Source organism: Syngnathus acus, chromosome 14 (assembly GCF_901709675.1).
Source record: "Syngnathus acus chromosome 14, fSynAcu1.2, whole genome shotgun sequence".
In the NCBI taxonomy this organism is placed as follows: domain Eukaryota; kingdom Metazoa; phylum Chordata; class Actinopteri; order Syngnathiformes; family Syngnathidae; genus Syngnathus; species Syngnathus acus.
In genome coordinates this window covers 5,179,904-5,204,063 of record NC_051099.1, presented here as the reverse complement: position 1 = coordinate 5,204,063, position 24,160 = coordinate 5,179,904, and the positions used below count along the sequence as shown (strand labels likewise).

At 41.6% G+C, this 24,160-nt stretch overlaps 1 protein-coding gene across 1 annotated transcript in view; it reads left to right on the top strand.

Annotated features, from left to right (window-relative positions):
- The window catches only part of spns2 (spinster homolog 2 (Drosophila)), a 35,852-nt gene that overhangs the window by 7,331 nt on the left and 4,361 nt on the right, over nt 1-24,160 (top strand). Inside the window, exons 2-12 of the mRNA XM_037269211.1 lie at nt 2,804-2,869; nt 11,551-11,687; nt 13,342-13,493; nt 14,331-14,397; nt 16,615-16,757; nt 17,674-17,832; nt 17,900-18,089; nt 19,553-19,618; nt 19,893-19,991; nt 21,619-21,782; nt 23,142-23,188. Of these exons, the coding sequence (XP_037125106.1) occupies nt 2,804-2,869; nt 11,551-11,687; nt 13,342-13,493; nt 14,331-14,397; nt 16,615-16,757; nt 17,674-17,832; nt 17,900-18,089; nt 19,553-19,618; nt 19,893-19,991; nt 21,619-21,782; nt 23,142-23,184 (1,286 nt within the window). The 3' untranslated portion in view covers nt 23,185-23,188. The remainder of the gene's footprint in view (nt 1-2,803; nt 2,870-11,550; nt 11,688-13,341; nt 13,494-14,330; nt 14,398-16,614; nt 16,758-17,673; nt 17,833-17,899; nt 18,090-19,552; nt 19,619-19,892; nt 19,992-21,618; nt 21,783-23,141; nt 23,189-24,160) is intronic.

The following is a 24,160-nucleotide window of genomic DNA, read 5'->3' as shown; positions in this document are numbered from 1 at the left end:
GCCATCACCTATTTGTTAATGCATCTCACTGCGCTTAAATTGGACAGCTATTTTTTGCTTCCTTTCAACCTACTTTCTCGGGGCAGAAATAGAACTTGGACCAGTTGGGGTTCCAATGTTAAATCTGCCCTCATGTTACCTGTTATGTCATTTGACAATTATAATAAGATATTTGTTTGCAAGTCTGCAAGTGTGTCAATGCAGCATTATGTCCTTTCCGCTCACTCACAAAGTCAGATTTTACGGGTTGCAAATACGTTTCAGCATGTGCGTTGCACCTATGTAGAGTCTAGAACACAGGTGTCAAACTCAAGGCCCGGGGGCCAGATACAGCCCGCCGCATCATTTTATGTGGCCCGCGAAGACAAATTGTGCATCAAATTCGTGTGTCATTACTAGAATTGCAAATTGTCTTCACTTTTAATATCTTTTTTTTTAAATATTTGACCAGTTTTCTTTTTGAAAACGAGTTATTTGTCAGTTTGTTTTGTAGCTTTCACTGTATATAATATGAGGCGCTCATACATTTATTTGGGTTGACAGTCATAATGGCCCTCCGAAAGAAGCTATGACTACAATGCGGCCCGCGAAAACAATTTGCTTGACACCCCTGGTCTAGAAGCACATACAAAACATGAAACTAAATTCTAAAATCAAAACAAAATCAAAACTCGTATACCATCCTGCGAAACATTTTAACATAAATCTATTTGATATTTTTCTGAAAAATACACGCAATGGGAATGACAGATTTGATCATGGCTGGTTAGTGTACATTGCTGTGTAAAATAAAGATGGGAGTTCCTGTTCAATCAGGTGGATCCACATTCCTACAATGGCTTTAGCTTTGCGTCATGCTTACACACACGCACGAGAAACCCCACAAGCTGTGAGAAACTAATTAACTTAGCTTGAATGAGATTTGTGGTTATTTGATACTGTTTGAAAATGTGTCAAAAATGTTTTGATAGTTTCTCACATTCAGCTAACCTTTTTAACAGGATGCAGTTGATGATAGAATAAGCAAGTCTAATCTTGAACAAAAAGGGATTGAAGAAAAAAAAAAAAAAAAAAAAAAAAGACAGTTCAATTCCATCGTGGATACTTGACCTTTATCTTTTTTGGAGCACCAAGCGTCACCATGGCAACTGTACTTGCTACCGTTCATCTTTGTATTACCTCATCAGACACGTTTTACAAGTCATCCGTTTCTATCGATCTAGAAAAAATGTATCAAATAACTTAAGAGGGAGCGAGTCGAACAAAAGGAAAGAAAAACAGAATTTTTATTTTATTTTTTTTCCGAAGGGCTTTACGGTGAGAGCAGAGATCTGAAAACATAGCGACTTGCTCTCTGTAATCTGCTACAGATTAGCGCAGTTGATTACACAGCTCGCTGCACTTGAATCTGCTGCAAAAACACCACACAAATAAATGCACATGTCCATTATTAACAGTTTCCCTTTTTGAACAGGTTTCACCAGATGTTTACACAGCGCATTCATTCACAGCAGTTTTGGTTTCCATTCCAGCTTCTTACAATTAACCAGTCCTACCTGTAATATTTTCTGTAGACTGCATCCAAGAGAGACACTCCACCATCTGGCGTAGGAACCCCCCCCCCCTCACGCCCCTCCCTAGCGACTTTGAAGGCTTCTTCTGGCCTAATTACTGACAAGTACAAATAAATGTTGGGACTCTGTACTGATAAACACTCTTGTACAGTTTCAGATACACTTTCGACAATTCGGATGTGAGCAGCGGGGTTAAATAAGGTGAATTGAGAAGGAAGTCAAACGTAAAATGCACCTGCCCACGTATTTTCGAAGTTCTTCAAAGCATGACGAAGCAAAGCCATGTCAATGCTGAGAATAGCAGCATCACCGGATTGCCCTCTTGGTTATGATCTTAGTTGTTGACCTGCACACCTTCTCTGGGGATTACCATTTGCATGGCGCTGCTGCTTAAAAGTAATTTATTGCAGGAGTCTTGAGGTCAAGCTGGGAAAGATCACAAGCCGACAGCTTTTTAAAAATGTTAGTCATGCCTCCGTTTCATTTTGGTGCAATCATGTTGCAATCCTCACTTGAGCTTTAGAAGACTGTAGGGAAACACATTTTATGTCAGAAGGTGTTCATGCCATTATTGCATATGAGATGAGATATGAGATGCGATATGAGATGCGATATGAGAGATGAAATGAGAGATGATATGAGAGATGAAATGAGATGAAATGAGAGATGATATGAGAGATGATATGAGATGAGATATGAGATGAGATATGAGACGAGATATGAGATGAGATATGAGATGAGATATGAGATGAGATATGATATGGGATATGATATGGGATATGATATGGGATGAGATATGGGATGAGATATGGGATGAGATATGGGATGAGATATGAGATATAAGATGAGATGCACACTATTGGAATTTTCTCCATTTCTGCAAAAGTGTGCTTGGGCTACAGAAACAGTCTTCAGATGCCTTCAAAGACCTACAAGGCTGTTACGCCTGTTCATCTGTGGGCTCGATAGAAGCCGGCGGCTATATTTAACCTCACGCAGACGCCTGCAGAGCCGTCTCGTCGTGTGTAGTGACATAAAACGCAAATTGTCCAATTAGCACAGGCCACCGCTAATGATGTTTGTGTCCATTAAGCGAGCACTTCATTACTCAAGTGCTATTTCTGCTCATCTATTAATCCCGTAATTAGGGCTATCTATCCATCATATTCATCCAAATGTCTATCACTTTTCAAATTATTGAAAAGAAATGTTGCTTTCCTTGTTTGCAGGCGTGGCGCTTGACATCCAGAAGGATTTCGAGGTATCCGACAGCGTGGTTGCCTTGTTGCAAACAGGTATGTGTCCTTCAGCCTAAAGGTCTTAGTTGAAAGAAAATATGACATAATGTGGCTTTAATAGGGTGTTTTGCGAGTAGCGCATTGCATTGCCGCACTTCATGGCAAGAAAGGAAAACACGTTGCAAATTGGGAGTCTGTTTACAGCCTTGATGTGTGCATGCTTGGGTTTAGGGCAGGGTTTCCTCCAATCCTAATGAATCCCCCTTTTTTCGGGAGATAGCATGCAAAGCCCTCTTATTGGAGGACAGGAGCCAGTCTTGTCTCAGCGCGGCCTCCGAGTCATTTCAACACCATCACTTGGGTACACAAAGGCCCGTTGAGGCCAAGAATACAGCCCAGTGTTTCCTCCCATGCTTGATGTTCCCTAAGCTAACTAAGAGTGACCTGAAGGGTGTCTTAAAGACAAAAATATCCTCCAGGAAAAAAACACTTAGGTCATGTCTGTTATTTTTTCTTCCCCCCAGTGAAAGGGCCATTTCATCACCTCTAAATCTAATTTTCACCCAATTCCATTCTAGCCTCCCGATTTTTTTATTTTTATTGCTTTGCCGCTAACGTTTTTCAAACCTCAATAAAATAACACACCGCTTCACATTTGGATGAAATCGTGACAGGGAAGCGGAAAACACTGCAGCTTTTTATTCTTAATTCTGTTTACTTTAAACCATAATTGGGGTTATTGACACATCCACACTTGTGCACACACACACACCTCACATTCTTCATGAGTGAAAAAGAGATGCCTGATTTGCCCTTCACCTCTCTCGACCGGTCTAAAAGTAGAAGACCTGCCTGGACCTGTGGTAGCTCAGACTCCGCTTGGCCCCTGATCCCCAGACGACCTTTTCTCACAACAGACTGTGGTATGCTGCACGTTTGTAATCTGAAGGGAGCCTAAGTGTGAAGGTGATGTCACGAGTTGACTCCCAGCGTGGACGTGTATACACACTGCATATGTTTACAGTATTTTCACGTCCCTCTGGTTCAGTCCACCCAACTTTTTATCCCCTGAGAGAACAATCCAAGTCTCTGTAAGCACCTGCAAGCCAGAAACGTTCTGCCTTTTTTTCCTTCCTCACTCGTCATGGCAGCTTCCGCCCACTTTGGACCACAAACTACCGTGGAGGTGTTAGACAGGCACTTGGACAGGCTACAAAATGATGCAATTCAAACTAAAACAGTACAAGTGTCCATTTAATGAGCTGAAAAGGCAGATATGCCTTCGGGAAAGTTCTTGTTCCTGCCACAGACCTTGTTCCAGTCAGTCATAGAGCAAGAACTTGAGGTTCAATCAACCACCACCAAGCAGGAAAGGACACGATGTATCGTTCAACTAAATTCCAGAGTGTAAAAATAAGTCTTAAGTAACTATTCAAACATTTCCACTGAGGTATTGACTCTAATTTCCGCCGCAAGTTGATTCAATAAAAAGGAAACGGAAAAAAGAGAATGCTGGAGAACCTGCGGACTTTTTGGAGGCTCTCAGAGTCAAACATAGCGTACGAGTCATTTCCTTGTACGTTGTAATGACTTTGGGAATTTGAGAGGATGGAGAGAGGAGAGTTGCTAAAGCGCCCTTGAGCAAGACACCCAATCCTCAACGAGACATTTGCGATGATATCTCTCCTCCTAGTGAAAAGAGAATTTCCCCTTGGGGATCACTAACAAGAAGGATCCCGAGAACTTGATGAGATGATGCAGTTCTCCTTTTTTGTTATTCTGCCAAAAGAGACAAAACCTATTGACAAGAGGTTGGCAGCCATTTTTTTTTTTTTATATTTGTAAACATGTGTCAATATTACCTGGGCGGGGAGCTCAGATCTCTTGTGAGAGTTAGTTAAAAAGTTGATGTTCAAGCCTGGAGCTCTCAGGCCCGTCACAATACCGAGATGCTCTCACCTGAGCCCACCGGACTTGTCAGACAACAGCACGAGCTCTTAGCTCTCCCGCTGCAAATGTCAGGTCTGCTCTAATGGCCCCTCCGGCTGCCTGAGGTGAGTGACGCACTCGCGCAGCTGTGAACCGGCCCGGTCCCGAGGGCACGGAGGGCACCAAAGGTTAATGCAAAAGCTTGTTCACCTGGATGATATTACCTTTACTTAAACGACTTTCCAGCCTAACCAGACTGACTTTCTACATTTTGTGCTTTGAGGCAATTCCGAAATAAAACGTCATAATAGAAGGCGACGATGTCATTATCCTCAACTGGTGGAGCATGAAAGCAATATCGGGCTCAGCAATTCTGGATGTGAAGAATCCTAATGAGGAGCCACAGCTCAAAACAGCTCACATTCTGTCTGTGCCATATTCTGTGTGGCTGCCCACCTTGTCGGTAATGCGATAGCCACGCTAGCGCGCCCATTTACACACACACACACTCGCACGAAATGACATGACAAGCCCCTCCGCTCATAACATGGTGTCAGTCTGTCATTGGGCTGCTATGTGAGCTTAAGGAATGAGGCCACAGGTGCTCGGGGCGACTCGCCACTCCAGCTCTGCCCAAATATTAAGACTTAGGCGCCGTTGAGAAACTGCTAAGTGAAAATGGAATTTTTTGATGAATAAAAGTAAAACAAAATATTCGGAATATATTCTGAATACCGTATTTTCCGCACTATAAGGCGCACCTAAAAACCTCAAATTTTCTCAAAAGCCGACAGTGCGCCTTATAATCAGGTGCGCCTTATATATGGACCAATAATGAGCCACGACAGCAGGCGTGTCCAAAGTCCAGCCCGCGGGCCAAATGTATATATCTTATATATGGACAAAGTTTTAAAATGGGCCATTCATTGAAGATGCGCCTTATAATCCGTTGCGCTTTATATGTGGACAAATTTTTAAAATGGGCCATTCATTGAAGGTGCGCCTTATAATCCGGTGCGCCTTATAGTGCGGAAAATACGGTATATTATTTTTTAATTTATTTTCAGATATTGATATAAATTGGATTAGATGAACGCTCATCCGTGCACATCCGACCTACGCGTCATCAGAAGCTCTCGGAATCTTTTCGTTACTCACTTGCAAAAAAAAATAAGTTATTCCTGTATCTTGTGCTTGATCAGCTGTTTTGAGGGATCACAACTGCTTCTATTTTGTCTCTTGCTTCAGTCACTATCCCTTGGTACCCCCTCTTTCTCTATCAGCAGTTTGGCAGCTGTCCTTTGCCATGTCACCTTAGAAGAGTTTGAGAGCTGCAGGGATGACGGCAAAAGAAACATGTACCTTAATTGTCGGCATTATTTTTATTTATTTGGCCGAGCCCAAAATAAAACGATGACCCGATGATTCACCGACATCACCCTGCGTGCATGTGTCTATATTTTTCTAGGCCACGTCTCAAGGGAAGGCAGCTGTCGGCCATGATTGGAACGCCTTTCACTTTGTGTCGACAAATCAATAACAAAGCTGGTGATTGACCACCCAGTTTAGATTCGAAAATGAGGAGAACGTGCTAACCCATAACCGAGATAGAAACTCAGAAATGAGAACCGTAACACCACCGTGCTAATCATTATTCCACTTTTTGTTCTCTTGAAAAGAGAACTGATCAATTCTCTCCCACCTTTGAGACATCAATTTCCAACACACACGCAAGAACGTTCTCGTTAATCGTGGACTTGGCTTTTATAATGCACAGTGAAGGTCAAGGATAGTCTGTGTGTGTTTCATAAGCCAGCGTAACAACAAGGATTGCACAAATTCAGACAAGCAGGGTCGCCTGCCGTCATTACGCCGGCTGCTCCAATGTGCATTACGGGGAATCATTTTTTTTACTCCTCATGCTGCACCTAAGTGCATATTTTTTTTTATTCTCTGCCACGCCAGCCTTCCTCTAGCCTTGAATAGCAGTCTGGACTTGAATTGAATCTCACTTCCTGTCAGCAGCTTTTTTCTTTATTCTTAGCACATGTGTATTTGCTTCCAATATGTGCTTGCTAATAAGCAAAAGATGATGTTGCAGCCAGACGCTTTTCTTTTTCGGAGCGCCGTGTAATTCTCCCCAGCTGCAGCAGGTAGTCAGGATGGAAGGCAGCTGTGACACGCACCGACTATCCACTCGGAGAATCGGCGAGATAGGATACAATCAAAAAGGGTTTAAGTGGGAGTTTGCCTGTATTTGACTGCGGCTTCTGTTCGGAATTAACTGTTCACATCCAGGCGAGAGGGAGGTATTTCCCAGGCTTCCCAGATTGGTAATCCAACACCGCTCGAGACTGAGCAGAGGGGGACTGAGGGGTAAATTTGTGGTAATCAGAAATTTGAGGAATGTAGGAATACATGGGGTGCCACATGAAGGGGAAATCCCAAGGCAGTAGCCTGATATGTGTGAATGTCCAAATGGAAGTGTCACAGCCGCCATGGGCAGTCCCATTAATCATTAGAGGAAGAAATATACTCCCAGCTGTACACTTGACAACACTCTCATTGCACACAACACCTTTTGTTCATACGATATATAAACTCACAGAATCAAACATTTGCAATGGCTTCATGCTAATTTTACCGTGAAAAAAGGCAAAGAGAAAAACCACGGTGGATTTTATGAGGCCTCCGACCCAAAATAAACAGCAATATATTTACACACCCTTCAGTCGAGCTACGTTTCACAAGAGCAGTAGCGGGAAACCTACTTGGCTATTTTGATTTCATTCAAAATGCCCATGCGTATAAAATTGCCCGCTGTGTCTTCTCGTTTATAGCGCCATCTGGAACTTTCCGCACACACACACACGAGCATTCACACGCAAATTCACACCAAAGTTCAATGTGTGTTGCTTGTATGAGTTTTTTTAAATTGATCAAGGTGCCTGCAGAATTTCTGCTCCAGAACATCCCTTTTGTCTGCACAGTATTGACGGGGGTGATAATAAGCGTGCTTTTCAAGGCCTGTGTAAAAGTTAACAGCTTTACGTAGCGTCGCCATGGTTACAAGCAGATGTCGCCCAGAATAGCAATAGTGGAATCTCACTTGTTTCATTGACTATATGTGCATAAATGGCCTTTTATGTCAAATATGCAAAATGCTTTTCATATATTTCATTTCTCAGAGTACATTCCTCAATACATGTGGATCAGATCCGCAATTGAACAACAAAGGGTTTGAAGCAAACAACAAAATAACCACATTGATTTTTTTTTTTTCTCCACTGCAATGGCCTGTCTTTTATAAAAACGGTCAAATCTGCAAGAAATTATTAGATCTTATAACGTTAGGGCAGTGTAGCACCCGGTGCAAGTGCAACTAAGCCATCTAGTGGTGAAAGGTGATATTACAACTTAAAGTATAGCGTGGACTAAAAATAATAAAATATATATATATTGAAAATCCTTGAAAATGGTATCGAACCGGTAGTAGGTCAAAATAATCACCTGAAAATTGAAAATCCTTCCCGGTTATACATTTTTCATTTTTTTAAATAATACAAGATGTGAAAGCAGTCGCACATCTCATTATACAAACAGAAGACACATTTTCTCGTCATCCAAACAACTCCCGCTGCAGCATGCTGATAACCTCGTCATGACTGCGAGAGTGGAAAGCTTCGGTATTCACGGAAGAATTTGTGACGGGATAAGCAGTGACACAAAAACAGGCTGTGAACAGGACAATGTGGCTAAAAATGGCACTGATTGACAGCGTCTAGCCTGCAGACATTTACGGACCTGCATATTATTGCATGTGTCTTTCTTTACTCCTCTCTGGTCAAATTCCTTCAGCTGTCCGCCCTCGCTTTGACCGTCTTGACTGTCAGGTTACGCAGCTAAAAGATCCAAAGTACTTTCAACTTTGTGGATAGGTGGCATTTTCCTAGCTGGGACCTATTAAATGTCACTGTGGTTCTAAAAAGTAAAATATGGAATGGAAAATGTGGCTAAAGGAATTTTTCACCCCTCGCTGTTAGCTCTCAATTGCTCTTGTCCTCCCCTGATTTCAAATATTATGGTCTCACTTGCATGTTACCACACGGTATGAACTGGATGAGTATCGAGGCCCATAAATACATTTAATATTTTCTTCTGCATTGCAGAACCAAAACCCTTAAAATCCAAAATACTAAATAAATAAAAGTGAAAATATAAGCAAGTCTAAAATATATATTTGAAAAATTTAATTTAAAAAGTATATATATGGAAATAAAAAGAACAAAATATACATATCAAATAGAATAAAAAATAAATACTAACATTAAAAAATGATTCAAAAATATCTATCTCTATATAGATATAAATATATATCTAAAGTATATATTTGAAAAATGTAATTTAAAAAAAATATGGAAATAAAAGGAACAAAATATACATAGCTAATACAATAAAAAATAAACATTAAAAAATGATTTGAAAAATAAGAAAAATTATTCAGATCACAATCTTACAACCAGTTCCAGTTACGTGCTATAACTGTTGGCATTCTTTTTTTATTCACTCTAACTGTGATGGCTTTTGTACATAATCAAATGTGTATCCAAAGCAGTTTGGCCAGCTCGAATAAAAACACCAGAAAAGCAGCTGAGCAGAAACACAAATCTTTTTGACTTCAAAGTTCTGTTTGGGAATGATAAAAGCCGTCTGTCCCCTTTGTGTTTGCTAGTTCCACTTTTATCAAACTAAACTGCTGCCTTTTAGGGCTTTTCTGTATTCACATTCAAAGCAAACATGTTTGGAAAATCTTTGGATATCAAGCAACCATATGTTTAGCGTCACAGGTGCTGTCTTCAGGTGAGTCACAGGCAAATGTGTTTGCGCAAGGTTTGGTGAATAAACACAAAACACACCTTGACACACTCATAAATAGAAAGATCTGATGATCTGTGGCTTGTATTGTATATAAGGGTGAGGCACCTCCTGAAGTTTTATCGTCAATTAAAACAAGAACAGGATTTCCCATATTTTTGCACGTAAGATTCTCCACCAATCATGCTCACCTTAAATTATAATGAAGACTTTTGAGATGATCAAAAATGTTCTCTCTCTCATCGGGGCAGCTGTATAAACATCCACACAACTTTGGGTTTTGCGACCACATTTGGATTACACGTTTACTATTTTTGCTTGAGATTGGGGACGTATCTCCAAAAGCTTTGTTAAGATCAAACAAACATGTGGATGTGTCCCGTTAGATTGAGTAAACAGGAAAGGCACTGGTGGACAAGGTGGAATGTGGTTTGGGCGGACGGGTAGCATTTTATGCGTGTTAACCCTTTAAGGGTTCTCGCTTATTGGACGTTGTCAAGAATGTTGCCCAGTCAACAAATGGGCTTATGCTATTGTAAAAATCAAACAAACTTTACACTTGTTTATCTGAGTTGAATTAACTGTGTACACCTAAACTGGCCATTTTCAAAATACGATAAATCAATTTGGAATATTCATAAGACTTGCTCAATTAATGCTGTAAAAAAAAATTAATCTGCCTTGTCAAACTGTAATATATATATTTTTTTTTTCTTAATTGCTCAATTTTTGCTGTAAAAAAAATTTCATCTGCCTTGTCAAACTGTAATATATATATATATATATATATATATATATATATATATATATATATATATATATATATATATATATATATTTTTTTTTTTTTATTAATGTGTTGCTGATCTTTTCAGTACTAAGCTAACAACAGAAACTACTTTTATTTCCGAATAACCCCAGTGTGAAAATGAGCACGTTGGATTCAGGTACACGTCGACTGAAATCAATCCAAATCGACTCTGGAGCAGACTGCGTCGTTCGATTCCTTTTCCACACATTAAAAGCTTTGAGGTGTGCTTTGAAAACAAGCAACGAGGTTAACAGTCTGCTCCAACGTGCGGACATTGCAACAAGGTGATAATGAGGCGTTATGAATAGCTTATCGAATCATCTCATCAACATATCGCAAAAATCGCAGGGAATAAAGATGCAAGGATGCTCCATTGATGATCAGGTGTGTGTTTTTTGACAAGCTGCTAAACTGGGTCGAAAGCTTTCTGCCCACCGTTTAGTAAAATCTCACATGGGACAGGAGTGTGTGTACGAGACTCTCATTCTAATTACACTTCATCAAAACGGTTTATTTTTTTATAACCTTTTCTTATAGTTTTATATTTCAATCCGGCTCACCCTTGACCCTAAGGAAAAGTGATTGGGAGAATGAATGAACGAATGCTGCTTTTTTTTCATAAAAGGTAAAAAGACATCCATTTCTCTTTCTGCCATATCACATGTTGACATAATCGGATTCCTCCCCTTATCCTGTGCGGCTGGGATGCGTGGCTCTTATATAACGTCCCCCCACCACCACCACCACCGTATCTTTATGCTGACAATGTGTCAAAACAGCAGCCTGCCTCCTTTGCTCTCCCACTGCTGTCAAGAGCAACCTCTCTGTCCTTTCTGCACCACAAAGACTCCCAAAGTCAGCGTGAGTGGATTAAAAATGCAAAATCCGCAAGATCTATTTGCGTCCGTCTGGTCCTGCCCGTAAATATTGACGAAAAAGCCAGAAAATGAGGGCGGCCTCACTGCAGCTGAGCAATTAGTCAACACGTTTTAAAGCACTAATGGGACCTTGACTGGGAAGTCGTAAAAAGTTGGAGGAATTATTTATGACCAGTGGGAAATAAGCCGCAGGGCACAAAGCAATATTTTGTAATGTGTCATTTCTTTGTCTTTTCCTGTCACAGTGTTCATCTGCAGCTTCATGGTGGCGGCTCCCATCTTCGGTTACCTGGGCGACCGTTTCAACAGAAAAGCCATCCTGAGCTGCGGCATTTTTTTTTGGTCCACCGTTACGCTGTTGAGCTCCTTCATCAGCAAAGAGGTACGACAAAACAATGGCGGGACATGTTAGCTTGTATCGCAGACAAGCTCATTATCGTGGATACGCTTTTATTGAAAGCAGGGAAATGAAATGTCACGCTTGGCGTAACCGCGTTGGCAGTTTTTACATCTTTGCCCGCCATCCAATTAAGCAAGGCCGAGGCTTGGTCTCGGTTACGAGACTTTAGAAGATAAGACTGCAGTTTAACTACCCCTTGACAGTTTTGTTTTGATATCTTTAAAAACCTTTGTGTGCATTCAACAATAACATTACTCTCAGGAGCAATTACATGGGGAGATTAAGTTCGAGAGCAAAAAGGCTTCATGTGCATGCAGACAACATTGTAATAGGAGCGCTTGGAAATAAATGTGCAAGACCTCCACCAAAGCTTAATCATATGGCAAATCAATAAGGGATCAATCATCATATAGGCTTGGAACCCGTAAAAGCGCAACAAAGATTTTTGAATAGCATCAATACAAATTGACGTAGCTAATAATAACCCCTGACAAGTACCGTATTTTCTGCACTATAAATCGCACCGGATTATAAGGCGCACCTTCAATGAATGGCCCATTTTAAAACTTTGTCCATATATGAGGCGCACCGGATTATAAGGCGCACCTTCAATGAATGGCCCATTTTAAAACCTTGTCCATATATAAGATATATACATTTGGTCCGCGGGCCGGACTTTGGACACGCCTGCTGTAGTGGCTCAATATTGGTCCATATATAAGGCGCACCTGATTATAAGGCGCACTGTCGGCTTTTGAGAAAATTGGAGGTTTTTAGGTGCGCCTTATAGTGCGGAAAATACGGTAGTATATCGGAAACTGCAGACGGAAGGAAGGTCACCCAAGCGCCCAAACAAACAAATCGGCATTGATGAATACATCACCGCCAAGATTCAAGGTATTGAAAAGAGCTAATGTGTGCCATTTGACTGGCAGCCACACACAGCCTGAAAAGCTGAAGCACTCAAGTTCTGCAGACCAGCATTATTGGCTCCACCGCTTTGAGTGGGAGCTGGTCAGAAAGGAATGACAGCATAGACGTCTCAGGAGGGTGGAGACAAGATGGCAGTCTTTTATTTGCCTGAGCGGGGAAATGCAGCCAGGCGACTTAAGGGGCTGAGATGAAATGAAGTACTGCTGTTGAATTGAGGAAGCACTCGTCAGTCTTTTCAAGCACATTTTTGGAGTGTGCTTAGGCCACTTCAATTCCTAATGACACCAAATGCTAATATTGTAGCAGCAATTTCTCTCTCAACGTTAATCAATTATTTGATTAGATGAGTGACATTAGAAAGAAGGATTTATTTTTGTATTACAGACGCAGGAGTACTGTATCTTTCCAGATAGTGTGTTGCCATGGAAACAGCTGCCCACACAGATGCCCCTATGACCACTCCTTAAGCCATTTAATTACACTCTTATCAGTTTATCATGTCTGAAAGTGTGCCAATGACTACAGGACAGTCATCTAATTATTTTATAGCTTATTCTCCAGGGGCGGAGCTACATGGTGACCAGGGGTGGCCAATAGCGACTCCACATCTAGGAAATATTTGATATGCCATTTCCACATGGATGCAATATTTTGAGATCACATTTCAAGAACACTTTTTTCCATTTTTATTGTCTCTGTGCAGTACTACTGGTTGTTTATGCTCTCCCGCGGCCTGGTGGGCATCGGAGAGTCCAGCTACTCGTCCATCTCCCCCACCATCATTGGAGACTTGTTCACCAATAACAAGCGTACCATGATGCTCTCTTTCTTCTACCTGGCCATTCCCTTGGGAAGGTGAGCAGCAGAAACATCTCCCTCTCTTGTGTCCAGTGATCAATTCGGACATGTAATGAAGGTCCGACTCAAAATAACGGAAGTGTTTTACCTGGATGCAGCTGCACTAACATCTCCCACACAAGAATGCAGTACTTTAAATATACTGGTGTGGGAATTGGAGGCATTTTAAGCACAAATCTGCAGCCCTCAATGAGAAAAAGGACCACAGGGAGAGAGTAAACAAAGCTGAGTGATAAAAGATGAATGGACCGGTGGATGGAGCACCGAAAAACCCCTTTGAGGTTTAACATTATGAACAGAACAGTGCGTAGCAGAATGCAAAGAAATGGAAAAGATGCTCAAAGAAGGAGAACTGTCTGCTGTAATATTTCATCGGAATGATACTAACATAACATCACGTCATTCAAATCCGTCTTTTTTAAGTGGACCCTCTCGTACCAGGTCTCGATTTATACTTTATTGATCGTGTTGTATGCTCTCTAGAATTAGATTGGTCTTTTGTCCTCAGTAAATTTGGAGGTTATTTTTCCCATTAAACACTGATTGGCATTTATTACATTAATTTCGCAGCCCTGTTCTCCTGAAAAGGAGATTTTTACGACTCCCTACAAATAGAGCAATTAGCCAATCAGCCCAGTTGCAACTAGCGTCTCAATCAACTTCAAATACAGTCTTTAATTAGGCCGCGATGCGAGCAGGATGTGTTTATTGCTACATTGAAAGGATGGAAAACAAACACAGTGAGCAAAGTCAGACCGATGAGTCATACACTTGATATAGAAATGACATCCATGTGTCAGTGGCATCATCGGCACTTGTGTTTTTTTCCTGCAGCGGATTGGGTTACATCCTGGGCACCAGCGCCAAGGTAGCTGCAGGAGACTGGCACTGGGCATTGAGGGTAAGGCCATCAACTGCTGCATTATACACACAAACAAACCCACACAAGGACGGATTTAGTGCCCCTCCTGCGGGGCTGTGGTTGGGGGCGGCGTGGATCCGGGTTCAGAGGGCTCAAAAACACAGTGGGGGCACACAAGGCTGGACGTTGTGAGGAAGTGACAGGGCAAACCGCGCTAAAGGCAAAATAAGTCACTCACGCGTTGACGTCAACTCCGATCCTTCAGAAAAGTTTGCAAAATAGAATTTGAAAGATTTAAAATGGCATCTATGCTACAAATTCTCACAGGGTAAACAAACTTGTAAATGGAAAACATTTTTAGGAAGGGCTATAGAAATTACATTATAATAACTTCTTTAAAAAATACAGACCGTCCAAATATAAATTCTGTGGGAATGACAGTGTAAACCACAGGTGTCAAACTCAAGGCCCGGGGGCCAGATACGGCCCGCCACATCATTTTATGTGGCCCGCGAAGACAAATTGTGCATCAAATTCGTGTGTCATTCCTAGAATTGCAAATTGTCTTCACTTTTAATATCTTTTTTTTTTTTAAGTATTTGACCAGTTTTTACTCGTTTGATTTGAAAACGAGTTATTTGTCAGTTTGTTTTGTAGCTTTTACTATATATAATATGAGGTGCTCATACATTTATTTGGGTTGACAGTCATAATGGCCTTCCGAAAGAAACTATGACTACAATGCGGCCCGCCAAAAAAAAGAGTTTGACACCCGTAGTGTAAACATTTTCTTCACCTCAACTCGAAAGGGAAACAAACTGGTTAAATGTGAAACAGGATTCCCTAGGTGAGGCTGACTTTGGAGGTCATTTTTTAAAAAAGCCCAAACAATGTAAGGACGTGACTCCTCTAACGAAGCAACTGACATTTAAAGGCGGAAAAGAAACATTCCTTCGACGGGTCACAAAGGATTTCTTTGGATTCCTGGACATGACAGGTAGTTTGCTGGTTTCAGGGGAGGGAAACAGGAAGTCAATACTAACCGGTCTTGGTGGAACGTTAAAAACATAACAATAAAGAGGGCAGTTTGTTCCACTGTGGCCACACTGACATTCTAACACAACAATTCAAAAGCCAATTAGTCAGTGGCTCGGCATGTGGGACGAAAACAAATATGAAGGCATGAAACAACGGCGCTATCCTGCTGTCGGTAAAAAATGACTCGACAGAGCTTCCGCTTGTTTTTGCCCGCCGTGTTCCTGCGACCTTCCTTGTTTGGCTAAATGATGGTCGGCAACAAGGAGGGCGGGGGGAGGGTACTCGCTCGTACGTGGGATTGCCAGCCATCCATACGTACAGGAAATGTGGAATGAGCCCTTTGGGATTCAAGGTTTTGCTGCGCCTTGCTGAATAATAATTTTTGAATTCATACATCAGAATTTAGCAGCAGAAAGATTAAATACAAAGTATAAAATTGATTAAATCCAGGCTTAGTCCATGAGGATATCTCATATAAAATTCCCCTCATTAATATTCATGCTGCAGTGAAACTTGCAGATATGACAAGACGCAAAGAAGGAAATGATCAATGTATGTAATCCTCGCACCTCCGAGATGGGAAAGAAAAAAAAAAACATTTTCACGCCACACAATTTATGTGATATAAACAATATTTGCTCCGGAAGATTAAATTGCTTTTGCATCAGTCGAGTAAATCTCACCCGCGCATCTGCTTCATAATTGATGAATATAACTGCAAACTATGCTATATTATACATGTGGAGCGTAAGTAAAAATTCATTGTATTATTCAGTGTACAAGCATTGTAGCTTATTGTAGTGTAAATAAAAATACAGTCGCCGGGAAAAATAAATAAAAGATTTTACATGTTAGATGGCTGCGTTTGAATCTGAATTAACACAGAATGACAACATAATTTCTATTTACAATTATTTGTATTTTTCATCCGCAATAATAGCTTGATCGTAACGGGCTCAATCTGATTAGAATATTCCCAGTTGGGTGTGTCAAGAATCATTTTTATTCTGATCAGGCTTTCAATGTAGCCATGTAAACGTCGCCAAACACACAGACAGCACGAAGAGAGAAAAGCAGCGTGTGTTCAAAGTTAGGATGTCAAGCGTATCGGCAAACACAGCGGGCATCCATTCAGCTTTTAAACACACCATTCCTTGTCCTGCAACCATCCTGCCTTCACGTTGCATCCCGCGAGGCCTTATACAAGTGTTCCCATAGGTGTCTCCGGTTTTGGGGATGACTGCAGCAACCCTGATCCTGCTCTTTGTGCCCGAGCCAAAGCGAGGAAGTGCCGACCAGATGGGAGGACGAATCAAAACCCAAACGTCGTGGTTGTGTGACATGAAGGCGCTGGCTAAGAAGTAAGATGACTCGGATCTACTGTTTTAAATGAAAATATATACATTTTTGCAATACAGAAGCTGTTAGAAATGTCAACAGCAGACAGACACAGTGAGTCTTTGTCAATCACTTGCCGCCACTCAGCAACACTGCTTGACTGTGAGTGAAGGCCGCTCAGCCTCTCGCTCGCTCGGGATGTGGGCACTTTTGTCATGGCTTGACCTTTGCTGGGCACATTTCTTAAAATAGCTTTTTCCAAGACATAAAGTTGACTTTGCCATGGGGGTTTATTGCAGGTGAAGCACCTTATTCTTGATCGGAGCAAGAGTTTAAGTGTTGGCTGACACAATCTTCGATTCAGTAACTCTGGAAGGTGTTTTTAATAGCATGTTATTTTTGCCTCCAACATTAAACTGTCAAGTGGAGTTGCGTTTCATTTTATTACTACTTAACATAGACACTTATTAAACCTAAAAAATATTCATCAAAATTACTCTCTAATACCGTATTTTCCCGACTATAAGGCGCACCGGACTATAAGGCGCACCATTAATGCATCATGTCAGTTTTTTAATCCAAATCAAATCATTCTCCATTTTATCTTTTTTATTTCAACTTCAGACGCAACAAATTACTTTATAATCACAAAATAACGATCCATAGTCTTTTTGATTCATGATTCATAGTCTTCAGCGGGCCACTTATGATTGATTTCATGACCCAATGCTTCGGGCCAGTTTAAATTTAGGAATTTGGTCCATATATAAGGCGCACCGGACTATAAGGCGCACTGTCGGCTTTTAAGAAAATTTTAGGTTTTTAGGTGCGCCTTATAGTCCGGAAAATACGGTAATTTGGATCTAACACACTGTTTTCATAGACACTAAAAATACTGACCTGTCTCTGTGTTGTTGTTTTTTTTTTTTAAATGTCCAGTCGGAGCTACGTGTTCTCATCCTTGGCGTCTGCCGCCGTTTCCTTTGCTACGGGCGTGTTTGGGATATGGATTCCCATCTACCTTGCCAGAGCTCAGGTGGTGCAGAAGACCGCGACTGCGGAACCGTGCGACAAAGAAATCTGCAGCAGCACCGAGAGGTAAAAGACAAAAAATGAAACGTTCCTGAGCAGAATCAATAATCCCTTTTCTTCTTCTGTCAACCAGTCTCATCTTTGGGGCAATCACGTGCATCACGGGCCTGTTGGGCGTGGTCATTGGGGCCGCCACCACACGTCTATGTCGGAAGAAGACGGAGCGGGCCGACCCCCTGGTGTGCGCCGTCAGCATGCTGGGCTCGGCCATCTTCATCTGCCTTATTTTTGTGGTGGCGAAGAAGAACATCATAGGAGCTTACGTAAGAGTCTCGTGCAACGTACGGGGAAAGAAAATGGTTGCTTGTATTAGCATCGTTTAACACACAGGTGTCAAACTCAAGGCCCGGGGGCCAGATACGGCCCGCCACATCATTTTATGTGGCCCGCGAAGACAAATTGTGCATCAAATTCATGTGTCATTACTAGAATTGCAAATTGTCTTCACTTTTAATATCTGTTTTTTTAAATATTTGACCAGTTTTTACTCGTCTGATTTGAAAACAAGTTATTTATCAGTTTGTAGCTTTTACTGTATATAATATGAGGTGCTCATACTTTTTTTTGGGTTGACAGTCATAATGGCCCTCCGAAAGAAGCTACGACTACAATGCGGCCCGCGAAAAAAATGAGTTTGACACCCCTGGTTTAACAGATCGCAAGATATATATATAAATATTTTAGTGCAATTAAAAGTGGAACTCTTGGCACACAAAACAATTGTTGATGCCAGAGAACGGACCAAAGGTTATGCGTCTTAAAGCCTAAAGACAGAATTTGCACGTCGGAAAGGGTGCAGCTCGCATGAAACAATGAACAGGCCAGACTTATTTCTCAAGCTTATCAGACACAAAGGAACAGGAAATTATTTTCAACACTTTGCTGGCTAATAATGCTAGAAAGTCGTTTGTTTTTTAAAAACAGCCTTGAAATATCTGAAAATATGCCAAGATAGCAAAACAGGTGATTCAACTCCTATGGGCATCTGAAATGTTCTCACACCTCTCACTTGTTAAAATTTGAACTCGCCTCTTGTAAGTGGTCAGCTCATATTTGGCGGCGTGGCACTGATGGACCAATGTGTCATATTATGGATGGTGACACGGTTGTATCATCAAGACATAACTAAGGCCTTTCTTCCTCGCTCTTTCACGGCAACCACGTCTCCATCTCTCTCTGTGCGGTACAAGCAAAAGGGGTATTTCCTCAACGGGAAGTCGACGTCAACACTCTTTAAATACGCCACACAAAAGCGGCGGCCCGTATAGATCTGTTACAAGCAAATCCCAATGGGGGTTGTTTTTAAAAAAAAAATTTGAAATTGCGGCTTCTACCGCACCTTTCATGTACATATGACCACAACAAGCTATTCAAAGTTTACTACCACACCCAAAAAAACATCAAGTAGCATCTCATAGCTGGAACCAAACTATGGAAAAATATATATATATAAAAATAATGTATATAGGCATATAATCTTTCTGGTCCATGCAGTTTTTCGTCTCGTCGGAATCAAACTGAAGAGCGTTTGCGTACAATTGAGCCAAATCTTAATGACATGTTTTTCAACCGCAGCAAGGCAAGCAGTTGTATTCGGCAGTGCATGCCCACACACAGCAGCAGCTATAATGTTCAAATCCTCTTTGTGGCTTTGTGTCTCGTAACCACACGATGGAAACCGGTCGGTCGCCGCTATATCATCCTAAATGTTGTTGTCTTTATTTAGGTCTGCATCTTCATAGGAGAGACGCTGCTCTTTCTGAACTGGGCCATAACAGCCGACATTTTAATGGTGAGTATTCCTAGCCTATACTTATCCTCGGCGTCTCCGGGAATTCTGTTATTTTACCAATTTAATTACAAATACGCATGTTGTATTTTCAGTCGTGAAAGCTGATGAGATGTCCGCACGAACACGGCTTCTTTTTTCAAATCTATTTTTCATCCTCACTCAAACTTGACTTTTCTTAGCAGTTATGTCACTTAGCGGGGTGATGACAAACGGTGTGCGGCAAAGGAGCAAAATCCATTTTTCCAATTGGCTTCTTGTGACCTTCTCTTTGCAGTTTGTGGTTATTCCCACACGGAGAGCAACGGCGGTGGCCTTCCAGAGCTTCACCTCTCACCTACTGGGTGATGCAGGAAGTCCGTACCTAATAGGCCTGGTAAGTCAAATTAGAAATTGAGGCCAGTGCAAAATGAGGCTCGGGAATTTTGTTCCACTCAGCTCAGAGACGTTTTGGTATTCCAAGGAAATTTCAGAGGTCAAAGAGGTGACCAAAACTAAAGTTGATACTATATACCAGAAAGAACGCTGGAGATGTTTTCATGACAAAACACAAAAACATGAGTCACCCACCGCTAATGCTGCAGTGACATTAAGGATATCAAAGTCCACTTTGTTTATCAACTTCCTGACGGATGTACACGGCGTATTGTGAAATTGTATGGAATGTTCACAAGGGGCTCGGTCAGGAAGTCTTTGACTGATTCTTAACCACAGCTGTCGAGCCGTTGTGGCGCTCCCCTTTTCATTCCTTTTCTTGATGCGGAACAAAAAAGAATGAAGCCACTACTGACGAGCTTGTCAAAAGACAAAAGTCACTCGAATACCAGGAATAGAATCAAAATGATGGCTCGCGCAACACTGAAGAAAAGCCCCGCTCGCACGTTTCAACCATTTTAAACATCAGCAGCTACTTTGGGAAGCTACCGTATTTCCCGCACTATAAGGCGCACCTAAAAACCTCCAGTTTTCTCAAAAGCCGACAGTGCGCCTTATAATCAGGTGCGCCTTATATATGGACCAATATTGAGCCACTACAGCAGGCGTGTCCAAAGTCCGGCCCGCGGCCAAATGTATACATCTTATATATGGACAAAGTTTTAAAATGGGCCATTCATTGAAGGTGCGCCTTATAATCCGGTGCGCCTTATATATGGACAAAGTTTTAAAATGGGCCATTCATTGAAGGTGCGCCTTATAATCCGGTGCGCCTTATAGTACGGTACAGAAATTGAATTTGCGATCACTTGAGTTAGCAGAAACGATTCTTCTTAACCTAAACTGTGTATCAGCACTCTCAACCAAAGTTTTCCATCTGGCCTGGGCAGTCCCAGGGTTTCACAGTGCTGACCAAGGGGAGCCACAATGCTCCAAGTGCGTCACTGCTCACTGCCTCAGTTCCTAAAGTGAGCTTTCGCATACAAGTGCAATGCAGTCATAGTGACGCTTAGCCAGCACAGGCACATACAGTACACGGGAGAAGGTTGCAACTCAACAGCTTTTTGGATTTCTGCTCATCAAATTCTACCAATACATCTCTTAGTAGCTGCGAACATAAAAATCAGGGGTAACTTTTGACCTCCGAGTCTTTCACTCTCAGACAAGAAGCTCTTGTCCTTCCTTACGCCTCGGAATAATTAGCAGTCTATTTAAAGCAACGAGCCTCCCCGTGCCATTTGTCGCTGGCTTTGAGATATGAATGGAGCTACACTGAGGCCTGTTCTCCTCTTGGTGTTATTCTTTGACTGCAAATTATTCCCATGACATTACACTATATGGACAAACATTTATCACTCTCAGTTGAATTCTACTTTTTCATCGGAGCCAGACATTTTGGACGACTCGATTGCGTGGGAAATTTTGCTTTGGTTTTCTTAAGACCCAATATTTTTGTCCTTATGGTTTATACTGGAGGTTGATTTAAATCTATTCATATGAGCAACAGTGCAGACAAGATCACTTTGCATATGTCAAATATCTGATTCTATCTCCTTTATGTGTTGCAGATCTCCGACAGCCTACGCGAGAGCTACAAGACGTCGGCGCTATGGCACTTCCTCAGTCTGGGCTACGCCCTCATGCTATGTCCCTTCATCATCGTCCTGGGGGGCATGTTCTTCCTGGCCACTGCGCTCTTCTTTCTGGATGACCGAGACAAGGCTCAGAATCAGTAAGTGGCTGACTCCTGGCAATGTTGGAATATGGGCTTAAATCCGCTTTGAGCATTTTAGTCACCATCTGAGTGGAAATCAAAATGCGTGCTGGCTTATTTGTATCTATTTTTCTCTCCCAGTTGCTTTATATTTTTCCAACACCTTCTTTTGTGTTGTCCCATTTTCTATCACACCGTCATTCTCAGAAATGACTTCCTTCCTGTAAAAGTCGAGGGACATTTTTAGACAGGGTGCAGTACGTCTGATGCCTGACATCTCGTCTTTTTTTTTTTTTTTTTTTTTGGCCATTTGATAGTTCTTCCCACACCTCATGAACAGAAATGAGACATTTGCTATCGCTTAAGCGGAAAAAAATTCTATTAGCAATTCAAAGAGGTTGAAAAGTAACACTAGAGGGAAAGGTTTGGGAAGGGCTTGTGGAAATCTGTACAGTACTTTGAAATCTTGGGGCCAAGCTGTTAGTCTGCCTCCTGAGTATTGTTAAATGTATGATTTTACAGAGGCCGGCGAGCGGCTGTGATGTGGTTTTTGTGGGACTCTGCTCCTGGAAAAAAAGGCAACAAATGCAGAAAAATGACCCCCTATAGGCACTAAAGTATTCATCTGTGGTCCAGTACTGCATTCTCTAAAAACAAGCAGAAATGCTGGAATAGAATACATTTGTAGGTCTTATTAACCAAACAATCGTAACTCACTTCACAAATTTCTACAAGTCTTGTCAATGAAGAAAAAAAAAAAAGTTGAGCAGCAGTTCTTACGTAACATGGTCTCCTCAGGGAGCAAGAACAGTGACAACGTGTACGACTTTGTACAACGGGGCTTGTTCCACGCCTGGTATTTATAGATTACATTCACGCTATAAAGCCTCCGATGTATAAATTCCAACTGACTGTTTCCCCTTCTTTGAGTATTTATAAGAGGCAAACTCGCGTCTATTTCCAGCTCGGAGGAGAATTCTTTATTTTTATTTCTAGACTGCTGCTGTCTTTTTTTGGCAACACCGTTTCTATAAATAGCTCAGGCTCATTGCGTGACCCCCCGCATTTTGCCCAATCTACATTTACACTCGCTGATGTGATGAGCGAGCAGATGGTTCTCATCTGCCGTGCCAGGGCTGACCCCTTTTAGGGGGGGTGCAGGGAGTCTGCAGCAGATTTAGGAACAACTGCGTCCTGAGTTGATCTCACATTTGATGCTACCGTAGTTTGTAATTAGAAGAGTTGGCTTTTGTGATTGCCATGGCGACACCACTAATTTTGTGCTCTTATATCGTGACGATGCAACCACATCACTTTTTCAGTAGGTTTGCATTTCATCTTGTTTTCTGGCATCTAAATTCTTAAATGTCTCGTCAGGTTGAGCCAGCTCTCTCGGCCCTCGACTTCCGTCAAGATGTGATCAGGTAATTTAATTTTTTTTAATATTAATATCATATTTTGGTTCAGAGTGAGCAGGAATGCTTGTCTCGAGCTACTCGGACAAGTTCAGGGCATTGTCCTCGGCTGGGTTAGGCTCCAACTCCCCTTGACTCCGAAAAAAAAGATAAGCGGTAAAGAAAATGGATGGCTGGAAGAATACCAAACTGTCTGGCATGGAGTAGCATATTTCCTTTGACGTGAGGTTATCCAGACTTTTAATCCACGCGACTGATTGCTTACAGTAGCATTGTGCTGAAAGAGTGTCCAACATTCTTGGCGTGGTTATTTGACCTATAATTTAACATCTTATCAAGAGCCGTGCTTGCAGCCTTCCCCAGTTCCTGGCTTTTTTTTTTTTTATCAGATGTACACAGCTTGCTAATTATTAACCAAGGAGGAAAAAAAAAAAAAAAGGACAATAAAGGGCAATGCAGCAGCCAAGTTTACACAGTAGAACAATGAGGAGCGAATGTAGTCCCGGCAACTACATTCAACATAAGGATACATTTTAAAGGTTATCATATTCAAGCAACAGTTCCAAAATGCCAGCTAATTGACTTTTGGATATTTTCCGAATTTTTTTCTTCCACCCGTCCGTCGAAGGGATCATACAATTAGCATTTTTTGAAGAATTAATAAAATATTTTGCAGAAAATGGGGGGAAAAAAAAAAAAAAATCCTAGCTCCGCCAGTGAGCCAATTAATATTCTTGGCGGGCGGAGCCTGTCAAATGGGCCAGCCTGAAATCCCACAGCAGAACTTCACGCAGCTTGTGAAAGGAATCACATCTTGAAGTGAAACTCGCATTTGCTACCTGCTGTCCAAAATGAAGTGTTTATACAGGTGCGGGCCATTCATTGAGTCGAAACTAGAGAGGAAGACACAGAGACGTGCGTCACACACTGTGCCAGTGATGAAATATTTGACCTCCTTTAACAGACACTTCCACTCGTGCC